The sequence below is a fragment of the Aulostomus chinensis genome, chromosome 7, assembly GCF_037954235.1.
Source record: "Aulostomus chinensis isolate RoL2024-O1b breed Wild chromosome 7, RoL_Achi_v1.0, whole genome shotgun sequence".
Classification (NCBI taxonomy): domain Eukaryota; kingdom Metazoa; phylum Chordata; class Actinopteri; order Syngnathiformes; family Aulostomidae; genus Aulostomus; species Aulostomus chinensis.
Genome location: NC_141326.1, coordinates 11,740,846 through 11,766,716, shown reverse-complemented (window position 1 = coordinate 11,766,716; position 25,871 = coordinate 11,740,846). Strand labels below are relative to the sequence as shown.

General features: G+C 42.8%; 3 protein-coding genes across 7 annotated transcripts; 2 read left to right on the top strand and 1 right to left on the bottom strand.

Annotated features, from left to right (window-relative positions):
* The first annotated feature begins 1,405 nt into the window (after positions 1-1,405).
* On the top strand, positions 1,406-14,239 carry washc4 (WASH complex subunit 4). Its single transcript, XM_086208438.1, has 33 exons — positions 1,406-1,567; positions 3,105-3,244; positions 3,329-3,382; positions 3,460-3,525; positions 3,642-3,687; positions 3,777-3,844; positions 3,939-4,021; positions 4,327-4,369; positions 4,450-4,553; positions 5,738-5,858; positions 5,972-6,095; positions 6,179-6,306; positions 6,393-6,553; positions 6,648-6,774; positions 8,069-8,194; positions 8,271-8,378; positions 8,461-8,607; positions 8,712-8,791; positions 9,378-9,483; positions 9,575-9,691; positions 9,772-9,940; positions 10,116-10,270; positions 10,356-10,430; positions 10,504-10,608; positions 10,686-10,820; positions 10,997-11,105; positions 11,190-11,256; positions 11,369-11,455; positions 11,632-11,779; positions 12,608-12,704; positions 12,814-13,010; positions 13,092-13,188; positions 13,346-14,239. The coding sequence occupies exons 1-33, from the start codon at positions 1,507-1,509 to the stop codon at positions 13,405-13,407; spliced, it is 3,513 nt and encodes a 1,170-aa protein (XP_086064564.1). The 5' UTR covers positions 1,406-1,506; the 3' UTR covers positions 13,408-14,239.
* A 496-nt stretch (positions 14,240-14,735) lies between these two features.
* Positions 14,736-21,930, bottom strand: cnot2 (CCR4-NOT transcription complex, subunit 2). Of its 5 annotated transcripts, none has more exons than XM_086207712.1 (15): positions 21,783-21,930; positions 20,714-20,842; positions 20,531-20,603; positions 20,299-20,446; positions 20,034-20,216; positions 19,823-19,902; positions 19,179-19,304; positions 18,179-18,303; positions 17,975-18,092; positions 17,542-17,698; positions 17,299-17,360; positions 16,740-16,789; positions 16,547-16,647; positions 16,265-16,409; positions 14,736-16,176 (listed from the first exon to the last, which is right to left on the bottom strand). In XM_086207712.1, exons 2-15 carry the CDS (start codon positions 20,828-20,830, stop codon positions 16,090-16,092), a joined length of 1,572 nt encoding a protein of 523 aa, XP_086063838.1. In that variant the 5' UTR covers positions 20,831-20,842; positions 21,783-21,930; the 3' UTR covers positions 14,736-16,089. The 5 variants fall into 5 exon arrangements, with proteins under 5 accessions (XP_086063838.1, XP_086063842.1, XP_086063841.1 ...); XM_086207716.1 differs by having other exon boundaries at positions 20,573-20,603; XM_086207715.1 differs by lacking the exon at positions 21,783-21,930 and adding an exon at positions 21,521-21,539.
* Positions 21,931-23,643: 1,713 nt separating this feature from the next.
* Positions 23,644-24,468, top strand: lrrc10 (leucine rich repeat containing 10). The gene has a single exon (XM_086207941.1). It carries the CDS (start codon positions 23,644-23,646, stop codon positions 24,466-24,468), a length of 825 nt encoding a protein of 274 aa, XP_086064067.1.
* The last annotated feature ends 1,403 nt before the right edge of the window (positions 24,469-25,871 follow it).

The following is a 25,871-nucleotide window of genomic DNA, read 5'->3' as shown; positions in this document are numbered from 1 at the left end:
TCTCTCTCTGGAGTTGCATCTCCTCCTCCCTCTCTCTCTCAATTCCCTCTATCTCCTCATCACTCTCATATTGCTCCAATTCTTTTCTGTCTCTCTCCAGTCGCTCCTATTCGAGTTGTTCCATGTACTCCTTCACTCTCTCAGTGAGATCCATTTCATGTTGAACACATGAATTGAACCCAAAGATTACTTTTATTTCTGTGTGAATTACGTCAAATACTGTCACTTGGACAGAACTACAACCACATTTAAGGAACTTTCTTTGATACTTGATCACACAACAAAAACCTCCACCACCAGTTTGGTTTGACCACTGCTGCTGAAGGTCCTGGGATGTCATCCTCATTCTGTCTGTATTTCTGCAGAGTATCCAACTGCTGAAAGACTGCATCTGCACTTCCTGGCTACCAGGCAGCAGCTGTATACCTCCTGGCGGTGAATCTGTATCTTCAAGTGTTTTTCATGTGTTAAGTTCCATGTTTTAGCCATTTTTTTTTTGTCACCAAAGAACTTTAAAATGTGCTGGCTTTGTATAGACATGAAGCACGGCAACAAAAATCGTGTCTTTCAATGAAAAGCACAGCCTTCATTAGTGGATCACTGGTACTAAAAATTACCCAATACTCCAAATTGCTGAAGAGGCGGGGTTCACCCTGGACAGCTCTCCAGTCCATCACAGGACCAACACATAGAGACAGACAACCATTCACACTCACAGTCACACCTACAGTCAATTTAGAGTATCAATCAGCCTCATCCCCTCTTGATGTCTTTGGACTGTGGGAGGAAGCTGGAGTACCAGAGAGAACCCACACAGGAACAGGGAGAACATGCAGACTCCACACAGAAAGATCCTGTTCCCACGCCGGAGCTCAAACCCGTAACCTTCTCACTGTTAGGCAACAGTGCTGACCACTACACCACCGTGCCACCCCTCAAAAATAATCATTTATTCTAATTATTAATGTTGGCTAAATGTTCAATCAATGCCAATGAACTGGTCATACAAAAAAACAACACTCAAATACACAAAAGCTACTAATTGCACCCTTGACCTCATGCATGGATTTAGCTTGGAAGTGGAGAGGAATCAGGCCAGCAATATGCTGTGTCTGCATGTTGATCCCACGCACGTAAAGTTGATCCATTCGTTTATTCACAATAAAATTCACAACTGCAATATGTAAAAACCTTTCATAGCCAGCATTTGTATATATTATTAATTTTGATAAATTAATCACAAAAATGTAATTAATTCTTTGTCTGATTGCCCCAAATCTTATACTTAGCGCAGTTATTGATCTATCTATCTATCTATCTATCTATCTATCTATCTATCTATCTATCTATCTATCTATCTTTCTAACTATCTAGCATGAGAGCTCCTCTGGACTTCCTTTCCCATGAGCACTAGCAACCATTCACAAAATCATGAGACCCATCACGGGCCCACGTAACTCATGTCACTAACGTTATTCTGTGTTTTGACGGACCGTTTCTGGGATTATGGCTGTTGAAAGCATCGCACCTGACTGGGAATTTGACCGTTTTGACGACGGCTCGCAGAGTAAGTTATTGTCTTCACCCTTAACGTTGACGTCATTAGCATACCATCGTAGCTAACGTTGCTAGCAAACATTGCCAAAGAGGCTCCGTGTATTTGCTGGAATGGATCAACTTTTCCTGTCAACTGCAAACACTTTTGCATCAAATGAACGACAGCAGGTTTACTATTTACTTGGTAGTTACTTAAATTCAACAACCAGCAGCTCAAGGAGGGTTAACTAAAAATGTATTCTTTAAAAATAAATATGTATGTTAGTGTGCCAAGTTAGCTAACTTGCTGCAATTAAACGTCACCACCACCATCCATCACAAACAGCTGTTCAGTTTGACAGGAGAACCTCTGGTACTGAAATACGCACAATTCATGCGATCAAAGATGTTCTAAAATTGGATGACTTCACTGTTTTTGTGAATCTGAATTACATATAGCGTTAACGGCTTTAATATGTATCTATGTGTATATAAATATTGATATATATGATGTATTGATCTATGAGCCCGCAGGTTGGCTCACTGGACCGCTCATGTTGTCTACTTTACGTTTCAAATCAGCCTGTGATGGCGATTTAGTATCAGTTTACGTATATTTCACTTGTAATTTTGGTCAAAATGTTGTAAGTTGTACATTTTCTTTCAGTATAATAGTTTCACCTTGTGTAACTAGCCTGAGTATTACCACAGGTAAACACACCATTATTACTAAATAATACCACATAAAACACAACTTCTTCTCAGAAAAATGCAATTGATATTTGATATAATAGTCCAACTGGTCAACGCTTTTGTTTAATAATTAGTCAGTACATATAGACCAAACGTGATGATGTCAAATAATTCAATCAACTATACTGTCGGTGTGCATATCTACTCTTACTCATTTATGCTCATTAATCTCCCCCAGTAACTATGGTTGTAGTGATTTTAATTGTCAGTCAGGCAGTTAAAGTAGTAAAATGCTTCTGACATTTGGTGAAGAAGTAGCTAACTTCTTTGGTAAAGTACTCAAAGCTGAAAACTTCAAAATTTGATAGATTCTGCCTGAGAAGAAGATGATTATCCCAACTCATGTCTGTCCATTCAATGTAAAACTAGTGCCAGCAGCCGGTGAGCTGAGCGGAGCCCCGTGGCTGGAGGGGCGTGGAGTTTAAGGCTTTTACAGTTCGTTAAAACACAATCTGAGAAAAACACTATTGTAGTGAATCTACATTTTAAGGTGTTTTTCTGACGTTCCATGAGTAATGTGAACTGCAGGAGAATGACATTTTTCTTATGTCAACTCTGACTGAACAGAGAAGAGCAGCAACCGGTTCTGTTAGCCTGTACCAACATAGAGAGATTTCAGAGTTGCAAAAAAAAGAGGGCTTCCGCAAACTGTAACTCGCAATACAATATCTGTTTGTGACATTTCAGCACTCGACCTTCATCAGATAAACAGTTCTCATCAGTAGTTGTCAGCCTGCAAGTCTGAGATTTCAATTTGAATGTAAAGGCAGCAGCTTTTCCGTATTGTTTAGGATATACTATATTTATACTTTCAGAAATACACACAGAGGTTCAACTGAAGAACTACAGTAAGTTTCTGGAGGAGTACACCTCGCAGCTGAGGGGCATCGAGGAGGCTCTGGATGACTCCATTGGCGATGTGTGGGACTTTACTCTGGACCCCATCGCCCTGAAGGTACAAAATACAACAAACATACACCAGTCTGAAACAATTTAAACTTGTGTAATGTCTTTCCCAATTCCCCCTTCCCTCTTTCAGCTTCTGCCATATGAGCAGTCTTCTTTATTGGAGTTAATTAAAACAGACAATAAGGTAAGTAAAGACAGTTTTTGTTCTAATCTCATACCCGCAAACATATCAATCTTTTATTAATCGCTGTGAAAATGCAGGTTTTGAACAAGGTCATCACCGTATATGCTGCACTGTGTAGTGAAGTAAAGAAGCTCAAGTATGAGGTAAGCCTTGTTGTGAGGTGAGATTATTTTGTGTGGTGTTTTGTCGTGACTATATTCAAACAGACTCTCAGATGTCAGGACACGCGTGATCTGACTCAGTTCATGTCTCCTGTCAGGCAGAAACCAAGTTCTATAATGGCCTATTGTACTACGGAGAGGGAGGTAATAAATCAGCCATTGGTACTTTGCCTGAACCCAGCTGCTGTTATTGTTAAAAATGAGAGTATGAAATGAGTGTATTTCTGTTTCAGTGTCCGACAGCTCCGTCGTTGAAGGAGAATCTCAAATTCAGATGGGCAGATTCATCTCCTTCCTCCAGGTCAGCAGTCGCCACCCTCCCTTGCTACGTCGCTTCCGGTGTCTGTTTGACCTGTGATGACACTGATGGCTTGTCTCATTTTTCTTCTTCATAGGATCTGTCCTGCTTCGTGTCCAGATGTTATGAAGTGGTTGTCAACATTATTCATCAGCTGGCTGCCCTCTACAACAGCAACAAGTAGGAAGAAACAGAAGCCGTCAGCATTACACTTAAGTTGGGCCTCCATCCAGAAAAGGGATAAAATGAGATGTGGATTTATGCAGGATTACCTCCTCACCTGTGGGAAGTAGGAGGTTTTTGTTTGTATACGTGTTTCCTGACATCGCAGCTTGAAGGGCAATTTTTTTTTCTCTCTAATAAGAATTAAAATGTTCCTTGTTTACAAACTTATTAGGAGAATGCTCGAATTTACCGACCAGATCTGCAGTGCCGAGTGTCATATAGAAGCAATAAACCAACACATTTCTCCTCTCGCGTCTTAGGGCTGCAACCAAAATCATCGAGTCGTCGGGTGTCCACTTCCAGGTGCATTTCGACATTTCACCAATGTTATTTATTTAGTCTCTTTCTCTCTCTCTAAACATGTATTTTCTTTCCATCTGTAGATTGTGTATGAACACCTCGGAGAATTGTTGGTGGTGCTGCTAACGCTGGATGAAATTATGGAAAATCACGGCACACTAAAAGATCACTGGAAGATGTATAAAAGGTACACAAATGCAATATTTTCTTTAGTACTGATGAAAACCCAAATCTGTCCAAAGAAAATGCAAATTTTTGGGAAACACACTTACTGTCCATCAATTTTAGAGCCATATAGGCAGACAGATATCCTCTCTTCTCTATGTGCATTATGGAGCTCCAGGCGCCTTCTAAACTAGCAACTAAGCTTACTAGCTAAGCTGCTTCACGGTCAGCGTTCTGGTGGGGGTCTGTAACGCACACAGACAGTAGAGAATTGTATCTGTCTGCTTGTCTGGCTCTAAAATTAATGGACAATAAGTGTATTTCCCCAAAAGTTGCTGTGTTTCTTTAAAATTTTTAAATTAAAACTTGGAAGACCAAACCAGTCAGAGTTGCTAGCTCGGTTAAACTTGTCTTTGATTACACTCTCCACAATATTTGTTTCACTTGGAATCACAAGTAATAGAATATAAATGAATTTAAAACCTAAAAACCTCTTTTTCAGTACAGTTTAGTAAAACTTTGTTACTTTCTGTTCTGTGTTATCCCTCTTAACAATAAAGTATGTGAAGTCAGTGATTTGTTTCAGCGTTTAATTACTTTTATTAAGACTCCCTACACATCTAAGACCCAACCCCTTAGTTACAGATGTTCCTATTCATGCTTGTTTGTACACGTCATCAACTCACATTTAAGCAGGGATATTTTCCACATGCAGATGAATGTGACAACATCTTTCTAGAATTTAACTGCACGAACGTCATATCACATGAATAACCTTTCCACACGGGACAAACGCCCACTATCATCTGGTTTTTGCCATGTGTGGGAAAAGATGTACTGTATCCACATTCATTCCCCGGGTCATAAGACTCTGCAGTATTCATAGATGTTTATCTGGTGCTGCTGAGTGATGCCACAAAATAAAACCGCACATTTACTCACTGAAGTGTCTCATATGAAGACCCTGACACTGACACTAGCACCGACCTGTGATCCAGAGAGACACAGCAGATCCATTGGAGCAGTTGACTTGTGGCGTTACGCTGAATTTGTGATGTAGAACAAGCACTTGAGGGGAAAAACAGACAGGCTACTCATTCATCGGAAAAGGAGTCATATCATGGACTAGTTTTGTTGTAATATCAAACACAACTAAAACAACCAAACCCATGAAAATGTTTTTGAATAAATATCCTTCTGTTGTAGGTTATTGAAATCTGTGCACCATAATCCTGGAAAATTTTCCATTCCTGAAGAGAAACTGAAACCGTTCGAGAAGCTCCTGCTCAAGCTTGAGGGACAGCTGCTTGACGGCATGATACTGCAGGTGATCTAGTTTCTCTTGTCCTTTGTTATTTGGTAGAATTCTTGTTCTCTGGTTGATTCTACATGCAGGTCGGGTTGTGGGATCGTAAACGCCAACGCATTTTTGTGTGACAGGCATGTGTGGAGCAGAGATTCGATGATCCTGGGGAAGGAGTTGCTGTTGCCAAAAACAGTGCCTTCGCGGAGGAGTTTGCCTTCAACATACGTAGCATATTCACCCATGTTGAGTCTAAGATCGGTGTGTTCCTCTTCCTGGGATGGATTAGTTTCACATTTGACTATTCTTTGTTTCAATTTCAAAGTTCTTTACATCTGTTCCAGGTGAACCTTCAGAGATTGACCAGAGAGACAAATACGCCGGCGTCTGTGGCCTCTTCGTGCTTCACTTTCACATTTTCAGGAGTGTCGATAAAAAGCTCTACAAATCACTGCTAGACGTCTGTAAAAAGGTAATGCGATGTTCCGCCTCTATGACTTCACATTGATCTGTGTCCACAGCTTCCTCATGTGTGTTTGTGTCTGGATGCTCTTCCAGGTTCCTGCTGTCACCCTAATTGCTAACATCATCTGGTTTCCTGACATCTTCCTGATCGCTAAGGTTCCAGCAGCAGCCAAACTGCTGGATAAGAAGAGTGTTCAGGCCCTCAGAGCACACAGAGACACCTACCTGCAGCAGCGAGCTCAGACTCTCACCAAGTCAGTAGTGTTTTAATTCGCTGTCTGGTTTGAAGGGGTGGAGGGTAAATACCAGTTTTTTAATTTGAGATTGGGATTGTCTGGTTGTCCTCAGGGATGTCCAGTCCTATTATGTGTTTGTTACTTCCTGGATGATGAAAATGGAGTCCATCTTGTGTAAGGAGCATAAAAGCGATAAGTTGGCAGATGACCTCAACAGCAGGTGTAATGTGTTTGTACAGGTAAGAACTGAAAGAGCAGCTCATCACATACATTTTAATCCAGAAATATTCTCCAAGTATACATGGTTTATTCAGTCTGCCTGGTTCACTACCATGAAGGTGTCTCTGCAGTGCCTCCCAAATCTGCATCCAGCATAGACACAAACATTTTGCAATTTTTTTTCTAGTAGGACGTGTGTGACATGTTTTGCAATATACTTTATTTATCTACATTATACTCTACCAATAGTTCATTGACAAAATACCTCTGACCTGGTATCAGGTTTAAATTGCTAATATTAAGGTCCCCCATTTTGAAAATCAGATTTTTAAACTTATAAACGTGTCAATATTGTGCTCTTTATATGCCACCAGACTTATTCTGGAACCCATGGTTCATACAGTCCTAAAAAAAACGGCAAAATTGGTGGAACCTGAAAATGGCAATTTCCAAGCCTAGAGAAGTTTTGGGGGTCCGAAATTAAGCCAGTCAGGGTTGAAAATTTCAAAAATACCAAGTAATTTACAGGTTTATTTGAGTACAGTTACTCATTCATTATAGACGAATACACTGACCCTGCATCATCCCCGTGTAGTTGTTGCATAGCAACAGAGGAGGGTAGCAGGGGTCAGTGTGTTTGATGAGCCAGTCAGAAAGTCATAACCTGTCCCCAGGATGATGGAACAACTACAACTAATTGTAATGAAATATAGCGTAGATGGCAAAGGTGTACAGTTGCATCTATCATCATTTAAGGCACAGATTTCTCCATCCATTTTCCACCACTTATCCTGTTAAGGGTCGCAGGGGGGCTGGAGCCTATCCCAGCAGCTTTCAGGTGAGAGGCGGGGTTCACCCTGGACAGGTCACCAGTCCATCTCAGGATTAACACATAGAGACAGACAACCATTCACACTCACAGCCACACCTACAGTCAATTTAGAGTATCAATCAGCCTCGTCCTCTCTTGATGTCTTTGGACTGTGGGAGGAAGCTGGAGTACCAGAGAGAACCCACACAGGAACAGGGAGAACATGCAGACTCCACACAGAAAGATCCCGTGCTTGAGCTGGGACTCGAACCCAGAACCTTCTTGCTGTGAGGAGGCAGTGCTGACCACTGCACCACCCTGCTGCCCGCATATTTTTCTCCTTTGAAAAAAGATATATAATAATGATGAATAGAAATGAACAGGCCTTTGATTTGTAGCAGTTAATACTTGTGAGGAAGGAAGGTGATGCGCAGATGAGTGTTTGGACATCTTCAGTCCATGACTTCTTCCTCAGTTCCCTCTGTGTTTTCTTACCTTCACAGGGCATCCTGTATGCATACAGCATCAGCACCATCATCAAGACCACCATGAACATGTACATGTCAATGCAGCGGCCCATGACCAAGACCTCAGTCAAAGCTCTGTGTCGCCTGGTTGAATTGCTGAAGGTGTGTTTCCATATTTTATTCGGGTGTGTATTTGAGGGCTGGAGTCAGTAAATCTAACATATTACTCTCCCCTCAGGCTGTAGAGCACACGTTTCACAGGCGCTCCATGGTGGTAGCAGACTCCGTCTCTCACATCACACAGCAGCTGCAGTCTCAGGCCCTCAATGCCATTGGCATCGCCAAGGTACAACAAATACCAGTAATGAGTCCAGTGGGCGTGTGGTTGTCTTTATCTTGTATGTCTTGCTGGGTTTGACCTCCTGCAGAAAAGGGTGATCTCTGACAAGAAGTACAGTGAGCAGCGGCTGGATGTGCTGTCGTCTTTGGTCCTGGCAGAGAACGTTCTCAGTGGACCGAGCACAAAGGAGCGACGCCTTGTGGTGTCTCTAGCACTCTGTGTTGGCACCCAGCTGGTATGTTAGGACGAGTCAGCATCAAAAGTAGTCCTGACAGATTTAGTTTCCCCTTTTCGTTTGATGAAACGGAGCTGATATCAAAACCTCGTGCTTACTCATAGAAAACCTTCAAAGATGAGGAGCTGCTTCCACTGCAGCTGGTGCTGAAGAAGCTGGACCTGATTAGTGAGTTGAGTGAGAGGTAGGGGAGGATGCAGATGACATGCGACACACTGTCATCCCACAGCTTCAAATAGTCACTCTACACACTCATCAAACAGCCCTCGTGTCACTTGCTCAAGAGTAAACAAACTTCTGCAGCCTCACTGAATTAGAACTCAAACCACTTAAGAAGCGTTGAAGGCCATTGCATGCCACAGGCCATATTTTAAATTTGAAACCACAAAAACAAATGGAAATAATGTTTTGCAAAATATTTATTCATCTAGTCACAGGCCGAAGGCACCGCTTGTTTTATATTTGGTCAGTTTTTGAAGTACAAGATGGTTGCTGGAGAGCTCATACAGTTTCATTTAAATACAAAACAAACCCAAAAATACATAAAAACTAAACAAAGCAAAGTGTAAACAGAGAAAAAAGTACTGGATGCTGCTTGGTAACAAGGCTCTGTTACTGGATGAAATAGGAAACATGCTACGTGCTTACACTGTAGTTAGTAAACCAAATTAGAACATTTTGGTTGGAGCTGGCGGTCCAACTGCTTCCTTCATTGCGACACTGTCTTTGACGTAGCTCTGGATTCGGTTCAGTTGTCTTTTCCTTCTCAGGGTCAAGCTTCAGTGTGACTGTAGTTTCCTGTACTGGCATCGCGCGGTGTTTCCCATCTACCTCGATGATGTCTACGACAATGCAGTTGACGCGGCACGTATACATGTGAGTAGAATGGACCCCCAGCATTACTGTGTCTGGTTTGTTTTTAACTGTGACTTCCTCTTGTGCCAATTGTTGTGCTTGGTGGGAGCAGTACATGTTCAGTGCCCTGAGGGACAGTGTGCCCGCCATGCTGCACACCAAACACATGGAGTCATATGACCAGCTGCTGGAGAGCTATGACAAGGAGATAATGGACGTTTTCAATGAGGTGAGACGAAAGTCTACAGCGTGGTGTTGAAGGTTGTTTTTGCAGCATTCACCTCTTCAACCTCCTTGTTTGTGGTGCAGCACCTGCTGGACAAGCTGTGTAAGGAGATTGAGAAGGACTTGCGTCTCTCTGTTCACACTCACCTGAAGCTGGATGACAGGAACCCTTTCAAAGTCGGCATGAAGGACTTGGCCCACTTCTTCTCACTTAAGCCCATCCGATTCTTCAACCGTTTCATTCACATCAAAGGTGCGCAGATATTTTGAGAACATGCCGTTTTCTCAGACTGGATTAGACTGGATTTGATGTATTCTGAGTGAGTCGGGAACCACCAGATGAGAAAGATTTAATGTTGTTGGAGCTTGTTTCTCAGTGCTGCCATCTGCTGGAGCTGTAAGACTTACATTTTTAAATGTCCTTGCAGCCTATGTGACCCACTACCTGGATAAAACTTTCTACAACCTGACTACTGTTGCTCTTCACGACTGGGCCACCTACAGCGAGATGAGAAACCTTGCCACACAGCGCTACGGCCTCACCATGACGGAGGCCCACCTGCCCAGCCAGACCCTGGAGCAGGTCCACATGACTGTCATCTTAAATACTGGTTCTAATAGTAGGTGCTAAATAGTCAAACGGTCTATCATCTGTGTATATTCATCAGGGTTTGGACGTTCTGGAGATCATGAGGAACATCCATGTTTTTGTCTCACGCTACCTCTATAACCTCAACAACCAGGTAACCTCCATGTTTTATCGATTATTCCATGTCCATCCTGCACAGATTCAATAAAATAATTGTTTTCTAACAGATCTTCATCGAGAAGGCGAGTAACAACAAACACTTGAACACCATCAACATCCGACACATCGCCAACTCCATCCGCACCCACGGCACGGGCATCATGAACACCACGGTGAGTTGGCAGTAATGGCGTGCGTCCGAGGTCGTCTAGGACATCTGCTCACGTTCACTTCTCTCTGCTTTCATCAGGTGAATTTCACATACCAGTTCCTGCGTAAGAAGTTTTACATCTTCAGTCAGTTCATGTATGACGAACACATCAAATCCAGACTCATCAAGGACATTCGCTTCTTCAGAGAAACAAAGGACCAGTCTGATCAGAAGGTAGGAAATGCAAATGGTCATGACATCAGCCAGAACCTGAGAATTTGCTGAGCACCAATGATGGAAGGTGCCGTAGTTACAAAAAAAACAAGAGCTTTTCTACATTTGTGTTCATCCCTCAGCTACACAGTCCCTCCGTAATAACATCCTTGTTGATGGGACTGTTTTTGTTGTAGTACCCATTTGACCGAGCAGAGAAGTTTAACCGTGGCATCAGGAAGCTGGGCATCACTCCTGATGGTCAGAGTTACCTGGATCAGTTCAGACAGCTCATCAGCCAGATTGGTGAGACGTGATCTGAGCATACAGTTTTAGGAAGTGCAGTTACAGGAAAACGTCAGCTAACAGCATTTTAACATTTGATTCAAGGTAATGCTATGGGGTATGTGCGCATGATCCGCTCTGGAGGACTCCACTGTTGCAGCAGCGCTATCAGGTAAACAGAGAGCTGTGGTCAAGAGTTCAGCTCTCACAGCCTTGAGCTGATTCACTCTGAGAGCGACTGAAGTCAGGCTGATTTGACCAGATTCTTCATTTTGTACGTCCAGATTCGTCCCTGACCTGGAGGATATAGTCAACTTTGAAGAGCTGGTGAAAGAGGAGGGGCTCTCAGAGGAGACGCAAAGAGCTGCCAGGTAGCACTTATAAGAGTTAGTTATGTTTAAGCTTACTTTCAGTTTTTCTGTTTCGACACCCACAGGGGGTGTCACAGACAAATGTAGAGGAAACACTGGGCCTTTTTCAAGAGGACGTCATGAATAAGGCTCAATATTTCTTTCTGTACCGCCATGACATTGTCTGTCATTCCCAGTGTGCTTGACTCCGTTTTGGGAGATCTAACGAGCAACTCTGCTGAGGGGACAGAGTACTTCAAGATGCTGGTGGCAGTGTTTGCACAAGAGTTTCGCAGTGCTAAGAACATGCACCTGAGGAACTTCTACATGATCGTACCTCCTCTGGTCAGTGTCAGAACTTTTCATTTGTTTTACTTGTACCACTTGTACTCCCTCTTACTGGTCCAGTCTCCTCTTGCTTGTCAGAAGTACTCTGTTAAACCCAGGGATCAAGTCCAACCTGTCTACCTAAGACTAGACGCTCAGACTTGACTTGAATAAACTCCAGACCCTCTGTAAGCCAAGCTTGTTCCGTTACACAGTGGCTGGTTTTCTCTGCACAAAGTTTTCTTGGCTTATATGAAGTTCTTAAAAGTAGTTTATGATCAGTGATTGTGTTTCTGTAGTTTTTAAATCAGGGCCGCCCCAAAATGGGGCCTGAGGGCTAAATTCGGCCCATGGTAACATTTGATTTCACCAGGTGTGTAGAAATGTGACAGATGAATAAAGAGATAACTACTACTAGTAGTCGTAATGAGTGCATATATATATATATATATATATATATATATATATATATATATATATATATATATATATATATATGTGTGTGTGTGTGTGTGTGTATATGTATATATATATGTGTGTGTGTGTGTGTATATGTATATATATATATGTGTGTGTGTGTGTGTATATGTATATATATATATATATATATGTGTGTGTGTGTGTATATGTATATATATATATGTATATGTGTATGTATATATATGTGTGTGTATATGTATATATATGTGTATATATGTATATATATGTATGTATATATGTGTATATGTATATATATATGTATGTATATGTATATGTGTATATGTATGTATGTATATATATGTGTGTATATATATATGTATATATATAATATGATATACTATACTCACAATTCCTGTTGTTCCTTAGACGGTGAATTTTGTGGAGCATTCCATCAGCTGTAAAGAAAAACTGAACAAAAAGAACAAAAGTGGAGCAGCTTTCACAGATGATGGATTTGCTATGGGCAAGTGGACTTCAGTGATAAATAGCTGCATACACTCAATACTGCACCGCTCACATTAACCAAACCCTGTACACCTCCTCTTCCTCTCCCCACCGTAACTCTCTCTCAGGTGTGGCGTACATTCTGAAGCTGCTGGATCAATATCTGGAGTTTGACTCCCTGCACTGGTTCCAGGCTGTCCGAGACAAGTACAAGAAGGAGATCAATGCAGTGGTGAAGGAGCAGAACGTGCAGTCTGCCAGCCAGGATGAGAAGCTGCTGCAGACTATGAACCTCACTCAGAAGAGGCTGGACGTCTGCCTGCAGGTACACGTCCAGGAGCAACTTGAAAGGACAAAGTGTGATTGTTACGGAGGATGTTGAACCGTACTTTCTGATCTTCTCCAGGAGTTTGAGCTGCTTCACTTCTCCTTAAGCAGTGCCCGGATCTTCTTCAGAGCTGACAAGACTGCAGCTGAGGAGAGTCAGGAGAAGAAAGAGAAAGGTTGGTTAGCGTGTGATGATTGTGACAAGTCTGCAGCGCACCCGGCCCGTCCTGCATGATGTTTCATTGAAAACCTTTTTGTAAATGAAGCCTGTCCTCCTCGAGCCTTCGGGAAATCTCACGACTGTTTTTTTTTTTTTTGTATTTTCAACTGAAGACGCTTCCAAAGCAGGAGGATCTTCAGATGGCTCCACCCCCCTGGATTCTGCATCCAAATGACCCCCGTGACATCAGCGAGCACATGTTGGATCGTTAAGAGCGTGGAGAAGATTTAAGACATGTGAGGGAATGTGTTCTCAAGTGTCTTTTTCATTCCACCGACATTGATGTAACTGTAGCATTAACACAAGCTGCCGCCGACTGAAGCGGTCACATGGTGGATAGACGGTTATTTTTCTACAGTAGAAGCCTCACCTGCATGAGTGTCCATTGCTCATCAGATTTAACTTTGACTAACTTGCGTTTGTTTGATTTCTAACTTACTCATGATTGTTGGCGGCCCATCATGGCAGCTCTGCTCTTGATGCCTCTGCACAGTAGCAAACTACTCATGGATGTTTTCTGTCTGTGTGCCATAATTTTTTTCCCGTAAACTTTATGTTGACCCGTCAACACAAATGAAGGTGAATGTGCCTTTTTTAAACTGTAGATTTTCTTAATTGATCCCAAAATTATGTAGAATTAACACTTTAAACCAGACAACCCAGCAGGAAGTGTTCTTCCTCTGGATGTGTATCAGTTGATTTTAAACAGCTGATCTGATTTTCTTTCTTTTTACTTTAATTAAGTCAGAGGAGGTTGACCGAGATTGAAGCTCTCATCACATTCACACACACATTCTTACCTGGAAGCAGATCTGTACAACCAGTCATCTGTGCTGGAGCAGCAGGGGTCAAGGGCCTCGCTGACAGGTTCCTCAGTGGTGGTGGTGAGGGCGGAGCTAGAGAGGCCTCCACCCAGATTTATGTTGCCAGTACGTGTTAACAGGCGGTCACGATACATTCCATGAATTTATTTGCTTGAAGAAATCTGTAATAAAAATTGCACTTTCAAAAGAGAGCTTGTGGCCTTATTGAGTGAACTGGAAACCCTCAAACTGTTAAAAATCCACACTTGAGAAATTGCAAAGGACAAATATTGAGTGTATTTTAAGGGATCTGTACTTCACTCCTTTTTTCTGAACATGTTAAATTTCTATCCGTCTCATTGCATTTTATTAATAGGCTTATTTTGGTTCGAATGCACGACAGACAAAAAGTACCTTAAGAAGTGCCTCATTGGACAATTTTAAATATCCAGTTTGTGTCATATTTTAAGAGTTAAAAAAAGAACTTAAGTGAACATTCTGTCATTCAACAGTCCACTACTTTTACAGTAGTATGTAGGCTAAATCTTTATTGCCATGTTTTACTTTTTGTATTCCAGTATTTTTTGAGGAATGTGTACTTTTGCTTCTGCCATTTCCAGTATTTAGCTGTAAATTGAGGATAGGATTGAACTTGGTAGACCCATAAACAAGACTCACACACACACACATACACACACAGTTTCAGGAAAGCCTTTTCTGCTTTAATACAAAGAAAAGAAGCATTCCGCTTCAGAAAATACAAGAAAGGTCTGGATTTTTTTTTCTCCACAGTCATTTTTCTTTTTCCTATGAAATCCTGCTGTTCAAACAGCTTGAACTGAAAGATGTCATTTCCTTTGCTCCATACTCAAAACCCGAGTTGTGATCGTGTTTGATTGTTTTGGCTGAGAATCAGGCATTTCCTTACATGTCATTTTAACTATTATTTTGATGTAAGTGCCCAAAGTGTCACATGACACCCTGTCCAGCAGATCCAGAAAAGTCCTGTTACGTCCACGTATTGCATCCATGCTCACCTCATAAAAACGAGGCACAAGGCAGGGCAAAATTTCTTCCAAAATAGATGTCATATATATATATATACACGTACATATATATATATATAGCAATCATATATACACATTTGTAAATACATATACTAATTATGTGATGCAAAGAAACAAAATGTACACATTTCCTACAAAATTGTAACAAAGACTGGAAAGTGTTTCGGTTGCAGTGGAGCATCATCGTGTCGGTGTTTAGCCTCTGCGAGGATTTGCCCACATTTGTGGAGGGACCAAAGTAGTCCACTAGATCTGTGTCCAAGTTCAACTTGCACAAAACTCAGAGAGACAGACAATGACAGGAAACAGGGAATGAGACCGAGAAGTTTGTTGGTGCAAATGAAAAAGTAGAGGAATCAACGGAAACAGAAGTAAAAGAAAGAGGGTGAAAGGGGACCGGCCTGAGGAGAAGTAGCACGTACACCCCCCTCGGCCCAAAGGAAACTAGAAGGAAAAAAATGTAAGGGAGTGTTCACATAAAAAAGCACAAACAAATTTTGTGTTCTTTTATTACTAAATATAGTGCAACAATAAACATTGCATTTCTTTCACCCTTTCACTGGCGTCTGAGGATGTTAACTTTGCTTTCCCCGCCTTCTTTTTCTGATGGTGACACTTGAGGCGTAATCCTTGTTCCATCACTGTCCTGTGTCACAAGGTCAGTCCTCCATCTTGGGAGGAAACAGGCTTCAGAATCAGAGACGTAAACATAACACAGACCCTGCTCAAAACAAGACAGAAAAAAAAAAAAACAGGAGGAACAGAGAGAATAAAAACGGAACAAGTGTTGGTGTTTTTTGGGCAGCATGTAATTTAGAAAGGCAGGGCAGCTGCGATGGTGGCAAGGCCCCCTCCCCTCCCCCTCCCGCCTGCAGTCAAAACAGCCAAATCCTCGAGGAATAAAAACCAAGCTGTGAACCACAGCGCCCTCCCTGGACAACAGCATCATGTGCAGGAACAGCCGGAGCCTTTTGGACAGGTAGGGCCTTAGAAGGCCTGCTGGGCTGGGTTGTAGTTGAAGGTCGTGGGCACATGAGGCCTCTCTTCCAGCTTGTCGTACTCCAGATGAAACTCCTACATGCAAACACACACATTTAGAATGAGAGATCACCTGACCCACGACGGAGCCCAGCAACAATGGACACGAGCACCAGAGTCTCACCTTGGCTACTTTCCTCCAGTTAAGACAATCAAAAAAGTAATAAGTTCCCCTCTCATAGGTGTTGGTCTTCAGGGTGGGTTCCATGCCAGGCGCCCGCGTGATCCAAACCCGCTCCTCTTTGTGGTACCGCCAGTCCCGGTTAAAGCTAAAAAACAGAAGCAAGACTGTGACCTTTCCATTTGTCCTAAAAAAAACAACATCCTCACACATACTGACTAGCAGCTCGTGAGTCAGAAAGTTCCTTCCAAAAAGAAAAACTTCATGAAGAGTTGAAGTACTCACAGCTCTACTGCTGCCAGAAGCTGTAGCAAGTCTCCTCCGTTCATGTAGTACAGGTAGAACAACAAGTCTTCCCCATAGCGAGCCAGCTTGATAGCAGCCAACTGGAGGGGGGGGACAACAAGGTGAGCAGGACAGTGGCTACGACGGCGGCGCTACGTGATGGCACGGTTTCTGTTCTCATGCTGACAGTTACCTTGTCCCTTATGTGGATGTTGGTTAAGTACTCCGATGGAACGTGGAAGTCTGACAAATAAGACAAATAAAGGTGATGTTGATATCTCTGGAATATTTTTCATTGTCTTTGTAGAAAACATCAAAAGTAAGAAAACTTCTTGATTTCTTATTAAGAGGACACTTTGGTCCAGAGAGGGCTGTCATCATTTTCTCTCATAGATGCCAGAGGGGACGTTCCTCTTGCGTGTTCTACTCAGTTTTAAAGCTGCACAAGTATTTTGCATATTGGCCTTGTTTTTGGACATTTTAATAGTCAAGCAGATCTCATGCAGTGTGGATGGAAAAACCGTTGATGAGATAAAGCAAATGTTTGAATTGATTTTCAAGCCGACTGTACAGCCATGTGAAGACTAATCTGGTGGTGTCCCCGCTACTCCTCTAAAAACCTGCACCTCCTGTCCGTCATCACACAGGCTGTCTTTAGAACTGGCCCTGACTGACAGATCTTTACAGTGGATCAATACAAACATCCTCTCTCTCTCTCACACACACACACACAACTTCACTCACACACTTACCGATGTCTTGCGGTCGGCACGGTGCTGAGGCCCACGGAGAGGCGAACTTGGGGTAAAGGTTTCTGTCAGGAAAGGAATATAACGTCACTTCAAAAAGAAAAAGCTAAATATTACAAAAGTAGCACGTGACCTTTTTCATATTTTATATTAATTTGTTGCATGATTGCAGAGACAAGCTGAATTATTGCAACGAAATAAGGCCGCAGTTTTCAGTTGAAGCATCATTTAGAGTAGTTGTCTTACTCAGGTGAGTTTAAATTGAGTCCCAGTGTGGTGAGGTCACTTCCTAGCGCCAGATGGACCATCCCCGGATCGGTCTCAGCCGCCCGGATAAACGTCAACAGGCCGATCATGCCAAATTGGTCCGTCACCATTCCTGAGGGAATGTTCGTCACCCGGCCTGCAGCCAGAAGAGTTCAACACACTGCTGAGAACAAAGCAGCGGCCTACAGTAAATCCTGTTAATACATTACCTCCACAATTCTAACAGTTTGAGTGCTCGTGTGAGAGCAAACCAAGCCAATTAGTCTTTAATGTCACAAACGCACAAATGATGGTGGTCTGTGTAATCACCCCAAATGCAGTGTAGGGAGCCCAACTGTCTCACCCAAGATGTGTGATTAGGAAGGGATGTCTCAGTGGAATTGGAGCGATACGATTGGCTGAGAGGTCTCACCATCGGGCAACACCTGGATCCCCTTCTTCTGGTTGTTGTTCTGTGCTGAAGCCGTCTTGTCTCCTGGGAACTTGGGCCCATCTGCATTGGATGTGTTCTTGTTTGTGGAGTTCAAGTTCTAAAATGAAAATGTGTAAATGCGTAAATCAACTGGAAACGATCGTCTCTGACTGGAAGCCTGCATGCACAATCACGTCGACTCACAGTCTTGTTGTCATCGTTGTTCAACGTGGGGTCTTTATAGTTTGGGCCAGGCAGTGCAGGGAAGTCCTCGTTGTGGATTGAGAAATCCTGTGTTTGTTCAGTTGATGGCTTTGTTACCATGCCAACTTGACAATGATGATAAGCAGGATGATGATGATGGATAAAACAGAGACGCCATTAGCAAAACATCAACATACACCAAGACCATCAGACATTCTTGTTTCTAGTGACTTAATTCAACTTCCTATTACACAACTTCCAAAGTCAACACACCATTCATATGATTGGTTCAACAGTTACAAAAATGATTTTGTTCTGTGACTGGCCATCTTAGTGAGATCCATCCCTACATCGTATGGACATTGGTACGGTCCAATCAGGTCTCGGCTGCTGTAAGCCTCACAGTCACCTGTCTGAGAGCAGACGAACCCCAGAGCGGATCAACAATCTTGTAGGTTCATGTGCATCTGCTATCAGTCAGGAAGAGACGAGCGTCCCCGGTTTACACACGACTGAGCAGCAACACATCACATGTTGAACAACCAGGAGACCAGCCAGTCTGACCTCCAACAATATTCTGAGCGACAGAATCCACATGAATAAGATGCTATCTCCTCTCCAGAAAAAAAAGGCAATCTATCAAAGATGTGTTCTGATTTGCGGTGAGCCACCAACCTAGAAAGCATTGTTTTCTTGCAAATAGACAAGCAAACTTCCTATAATTACACCAAGTCCTTCCTGCGATGATCCCGATATTTAGATATCTGTGAGGTGTCTGGGATGCGTCAACACACCTTGAGGCTCGTGGAGCTGAACGGTTCACACATGGTGCCCCAGCGCCACATCACAAGCGCCAGGAACACACAGATGTGCCGCTGATCAGAGTATGTAAATGTTCCCGTTCATACACAGACTCCAGTCAACAAGCTGAGCTTTCCTTTCCAATCCTTCTGGTTAATGTGTGCAACACAAAGAGACATTCTGCAGTCTAATGGCCTACCATAAGGAGCCCTTCCAGACAACGGGTTGAGCACCGGTGTTGGGTTTCCTGTCCCTTCTCTCCGACTCCTGTCTGCTAGCGCGGGGAAGTCCGATAAATCCAAACCCGTAACGTTTTCACTCCCGTCTGCAGCAACAGGAGAGTAAAGAAAACTTTTAAAACTGTTTCATCAGAAAGCAGCTCACCCCTCCTTCAATAACGGTGAACCGTAACCTTCTCTATCAGTTATCCCCCCACAAGTCTTTACACTAGTGCTAAATGATTTGGTGATAATTCCAAACAGCCATATACTAAACAAATGGTATCGTGATTCTGCTTGCTTGGTTACAAAGAAAAAGGCACACAAATTCCTGATCATTTTGAAAAGTGTATTTCCCAATTGACACACACAAAATTCAACTAGCATCAAGAAATACTAAAAGAAACATCTGTGTATTAGTTTTCAAAATACCAATGATTTCTGAAATTAAATAAACTGTAATAACTAAAATCTGTGTCATTTTTGCAGTACTTAGCAAAAAAAATTTTTTTTCTTCTTTTTGGGGGTGTATAATAGAGCAGGCAGACATTATGATTCACCACGCAGCAACAGGTTGGACTGCTAAAAATCCAAAGTGTGAACCTCTAGATGAAAACACGCTCACCTGTGCCATTGAAGATGTTACTTGATAATGAGTTGTTCATCCCAAAAGCCTGATTGCGGTTCATTCCAAATCCTGACATGCTACAGAGGTGGTGGAGAGTCAAAAGAAAATGAAAAAGCTGTCCTCATCACATTAACTTTCCTTAATGTGGAAAATAACAAGTGGAGTGAAAACAAAGACCAGTCAAATATGTAAGATTATATCAGTGTACCTGTTGACAGTGAAGGGCTGGCGTGCTGGTTGTTGTTTGGGCATACAGATGATGCTGGGAGAGCTGCGGTTGGGGCTGCCCAGCCCCGAGCTGCCCATACTGTTGGTCCTGCCGCTCATACCAATGCCTTGACCGACCTGAGAGTGGTTCAGCATGTTCCTCGTGTTCATTGGCAAGCTCCCCCTTTTGAAACATCATCATATTTAGTTTAGTGCACATCCGGGTGTTCCACCCTGCTATGACACAAACGTGACTTCACATGTACCTGCTTGGTGATGGAGGGGTGTGGAGGGACATGGAGGGGACCCCAGTTGTGGGGGTGATATGACTTGGTAGCTGGGTGCCTTGTGTTAAATTTCGGTTCAATTGAGGTGTACTGTTCCCCATGCCTCTTACCGAAAAGCCAAGTGTACCTGCATAGAAGAACAAGTAAAAATGAACGTTCAAGAAATGCCTGCAAATGTTACATATCTAAACGTGATGTCGAGAAAACGCACTTTGTGGACCGTACAAACTCGCCCCAAAGTGCGACAGCTGACCTGATGATGATGGCGAGGGAGAGGACAGCATCTAAATAGAAATATTTAAGAACAGGACACAAGACAGGTAGTAAATGTCTCTCGTTAGGGTTTCTTTAACGTAATCGGAGAAGGAGTGTTGATACAGGAACTAAAACTCACATCTTTGTCCGACCGATGTGGGAACATCGACGGCTGGTTGTAGTACATGCTTTCATCAGTAAAGTCGTTGTCCACTACCTCAACGAACTCTACAAATTTCTTTCTAGAACCAAACATGCCTTTTGTCACCTGCAGAAAGACAAACCCTTGTTGAATAAATGTTAACAAACAATGAACTTCAGTAGGGCACCTCACAACAACAAAAGATGTGTCCTAACATTTCAATGATTACTCAGTCCCCATTGTCCTCTTTAAATTTCTTCTGAAATTGTTAAAATGCAGTACAACAAACATAGTTAATATTTGAGAGCACAACACACACAAATCACATTAAAGGACACATTGAAGAACCAATGTTTGTCTTGTGAAAATATTACTGCATCGTTAAATCAATATCTAGTGCTAAAAATGTAAAATTTAGCATCTAAAAGTTTTAAAATGAAGTTTGGAGCTGTTCGTGACCACGAAGATAAAGTTGAGTCACAAAAATAAAACAACACAATCAAATTCACTACAGCGGTTAGTCAACTTACTGCTTTCTCGTACAATAATGTGTTTAACTACATTACAAGTACTTCAAGACACACTTTAAAGACAAAAACAACAGAGACAATGCTAACAAGCTAGCTAGCTGCAGCAGTGTTGACTAGCCTGTGAACGTCAGCAGGCTAGCTACTTGTAATCACTCTTCAGTAGCTTAGCTAGCTTAACCTCTCTTCGCGGAAACAAGTCACGTTAATGCAGCTTTCTCATAATATTTCCTTTTTTTATTTAACCTTAGTGACACTGGCGTGCTGTAGTCACTACCAAGCATGACTTTGGCCCTCTAAGCCTATTGCACCCCCAGACAACTGCCTGTTCTCTCGGCTCAGTTGACGCTCCGCTTGCAGCAGCAGCAGCAGCAGCAGCAGCAGCAGCCGGACCAGCAGCGAATCAGCAGAAGCTAAATGCTAAAGAACCGGTCAATATGGAAACATGGAGAAACAGCGAGACTAGTCGCTCTTTCGGACGGGTTAAATGTGTAGCAAACCGTTTTGGTTAGATAAAAATTTAAGCCCAATAACCTCACCGCATCAATTTCCCTTCTCTTCGTTAGATCCAAGATGGCTGTGTTCTCGACCGAAAGAGGAATAGCCTTTACCCTCTGACCTTACAACCTGCAGAACACTTCCGTACACAAAACTCAACCTGGCTGGTGTTCGTTTGCTCCACCGCTCCCGCTGGCAGAATCAGCACTGAAGTTGATGTTTTTTGTGTTAAAATGAGAGAATAAGATTGCAATAATGGACACTTAATTGATTTCACCGTTTGCAATAGGCCTAAGGTTTTAATCTCACTTGACTCCAGCTGCCATAAGAACTGGATTACCAAAGAAGCTTTAGTTTGTCTAAATAATAAGTGTTAAGTTAGATCCTCTTTCGATCTTTGGCTAAACCGTTTTAAGACCTTAAATTCAGTTCATACGTGCACTTGTATTTAGATGAATTTATGTTCAATCGATATTCCACGCACCAAACCTCTCATCGTATACAGTGCACGGAGGGTTTAGACACTGAGAGGCGTCACAGAGGCCTGCTGCTATTAGTGTTCAAGTCAGATAATACTTAAATACAGGTGCCTGGAATGATTAGCTTGTATGCAAACACCAGTTGGCTTTATTTGTGTATTTTAGGCTCAACAGTGTGTGGTTATTGTACACAAATCAATAACGGAGGTTTCCGCTTCTCTGTGTGGAATGATAATAAACAAATAACATGAAGAATTTGATCAACTCCCTCTCAGAAGACTTATTTTTATCTTTGTTTTTCCTGTTACGATATACTAAAATTAAGTGTCATAAAAAAGGTCAACGGCAGTAAAACGGGTCTTTCTCTGCTGTCTGTGGCCTCCGTTCAGTAGGTGGATAAGGGGAGGGACAAGCGCTAAAAACAATCTGTCAGTGAACAAAAACAGATTGGGGAGGGGCAACCAGTGGCTCTTCTGATAACAAAAATGAAATTCCTTCCCACATTTATCTCAACAGAAAATAGCTCTAATAAAAGGTATGCAAGATAGCACACCTCAAACAGTCAGGGGTGAAATGCCTCTTCTCACCATTCTGGAATAAAACTTGTGAAAAAAAAAGTGAACAAAATCATAAAATACAAAGAAACAAGCCCCCTTAACACACAGGCATCTAGAATGTGGTGCTGACAAGTCAAATCTTCCAGCAAACATTTACTTTACTTTTCCCCATGGAAACATTTCAGTTGTTTCAGATGTGAATTTTTTTTCTTTAAGTCACATCTTCTTAGCTCCCTGACAACAGTGGGAAATCCTTTGTCACTTTCCAACTCGTTTGGCTCAGACAGTGAACTGCCTGAGTGTAAATGACCTTTGCTGCCTCTTCCATCAGAACACACTTCTTATGCTTATCCATGGCATCCTGCCCCTCCCTGTGTCTCTCTCTCCCTCTCTCACCCACCTCTGTCATCTCAGAGAAGAAGTGGCGAAAGTCATTAGGCACAAATGGGGAGGAGAGAACAGCTCGTGGTTGCTACCGCCTTGACAGTCGGGGCAAAGCTCCGAGCCACTGAAAGACAGTGGGAGGACTTCACTGGGGGATATCTGCTCGGGGAATAGAATATGTTTTCAGCTCATTAAGTTGGAAAAACACAATGCTAACTGTAGGAGATGCTGAGAGTCATGGATGCTAGCAGCGGGACACTGGAAAGTAGGTGTTTTTATATTCTCTTTATTTTCGTTCTCATGCTGATTATGGTTCCTGTCTCCTTGTTGACAACTGATTGTCAGATCAATGACATTGTAACAAATGTGTTTTGTTTTTACACATTGTCAAGATCAATAGAGTCACACCACACACCATGAAATGTACTTGAGGAGGCCAACTTGCCTTGTCGGGCACTGAATTCCCGCGGAGAGATTGAAAAATGGGGAATGCTATGCGAGGTGTCATTGCCTTCATTCCCTCAGAGCGCTGTCAACGCTTCCTGGTGGGGGACCTGAAGGAGATGCCACTTGATCGGACCCTGGATTTGAGCAGCCGTCAGTTGCGCCGGCTGCCTGTTCCTGCCTGTGCCTTTGACGAACTGGTGAAGCTCTACCTGAGTGACAACAACCTCAGCAGCTTACCAGCTGAGCTGCAGGGCCTGAAGAAGCTGCAGCTCTTGGCCCTAGACTTTAATTGCTTTGAGGAATTTCCTTCAGCTGTTTGCAGATTGCCCCAGCTCAGCACCCTTTACCTGGGGAACAACCGGCTTTACCACCTTCCAAAGGAACTGAGAGAGCTCAAGGAACTTAGTACTCTGTGGCTTGAGACTAATTGCTTTACTGTTTTCCCTAAGGTGATTTGTGAGCTCCCCAATCTCAAGACCCTGCACCTTGGCTATAACCAGATACGGAGTTTACCCAGAGAACTTAGCAGTCTTGAAGAACTGAGAAGTATCTGGCTTGCTGGGAATGAGCTGGCAGAGTTCCCACCAGTGTTGCTGGAAATGCACTTCCTCGCTGTCATTGATGTGGATCGAAACAGAATACACCACTTCCCGGGTCTGGCCCACATGCACGGATTGAAACTTGTCATCTATGACCATAACCCCTGTGTTAACGCCCCCGTGGTGGGAGAGGGAGTCAGAAGGGTCGGGCGCTGGGCAGACTGCTCAGACAATGAGCAGGAAGATGACGGGTCAAAAGTAGCGAGCGAGTCTACAGTCGAGGTCATTGAGGTGCAGCCTGAGGAGGAGCAAAACACGTAAGGTCACGGAACAAAGTGACCTTCAGCTGCGGTGAGGCCTGGCGGGACGGGACGCCACTCATGCAAGACACTTGAACCCCCAAGTGGTGTGTTGTACTTGATCCTTATAAGGCAAAGTGACATGAGCTGAAAGACACACAGCGATTGTTAGCTAATAAACTGAGAAATTTGAATACTGAACTATATAATGTTTCACTACTGATATTATGTGATTATAATGAGTACTTGAGACAAAAAAACATTACTCATAAATACTTGTGATGTTTTGCATGAGAAAAAAATATTGAAATATTCTTATCCTTAATTAATCTTCAATGATAAATTGAATATGCAGGATTTTCTCGTTTTGGCAGTATCGTACAGTGTTCTGTTTAAGGTACTCTCCATGTCAACAGATGAACAAAATAAATTAGCAGCATGAGCACCCAGCCATGATTGTTATACGTTGAGTTTTTTGCATGAGGATGAGCATTGAGACAAAGAGGAAGATGAAAAACTTGTTGCAGAAAACTCACATGTGCACCTAAAAATACAGTGAGCTCTTAATACGAATGATGGATGGTTTGAGCCAACTGGAGCACTTCGTTATGCAGACTGATGCATAATTCATCAGATAGATGGGGGCTGTGGCTTTGACTAAAGACCACTAATGGGCCTGAGTATCATTGCTGTGAGTTTCTGATTTGAAGCAGCTTTGAACTTTCTTCATTTACCGGTAAAATCTCCTGTGAATAAGACTAAATATAGTTTCTTCTGAGACAAGGTTCATTCCATCCATCCATCCATTGTCTTCCGTTTATTCCTGTTAAGGGTCATGGGGGGGGGCTGGAGCCTATCCCAGCGGCTACGGGCAAGAGGCGGGGTTCACCCTGGACAGGTCACCAGTCCATCACAGGACCAACACATAGAGACAGACAACCATTCACACTCACAGTCACACCTACGGTCAATTTAGAGTATGAATCAGCCTCGTCCTCTCTTGATGTCTTTGGACTGTGGGAGGAAGCTGGAGTACCAGAGAGAACCCACACAGGAACAGGGAGAACATGCAGACTCACACAGAAAGATCCCGTGTTCAAGCCGGGGCTCCAACCCGGAACCTTCTTGCTGTGAGGTGACAGCACTGACCACTGCACCACCGTGCCGCCTTGAGACGAGATTAATAAGTGAATTTATGAGGGCTTATTTAGCCTCCCCTCTTCAGTCTGAACCTTCAGCGAGACTTACAGCTGTTTATCATTCGAACATTTTTAAACTTTACATCCAAGTATAATCCACTCGCTGATTCTGTTGGACTGTAAAGAACACAAATGCAAAAACCCTCACTGGTCATGCTCCAAATTCTTTTTGGTGTATTGAAAACATTTAAGTGTTTATGCCAAGTCTGGGAGTGGCACTTTATAT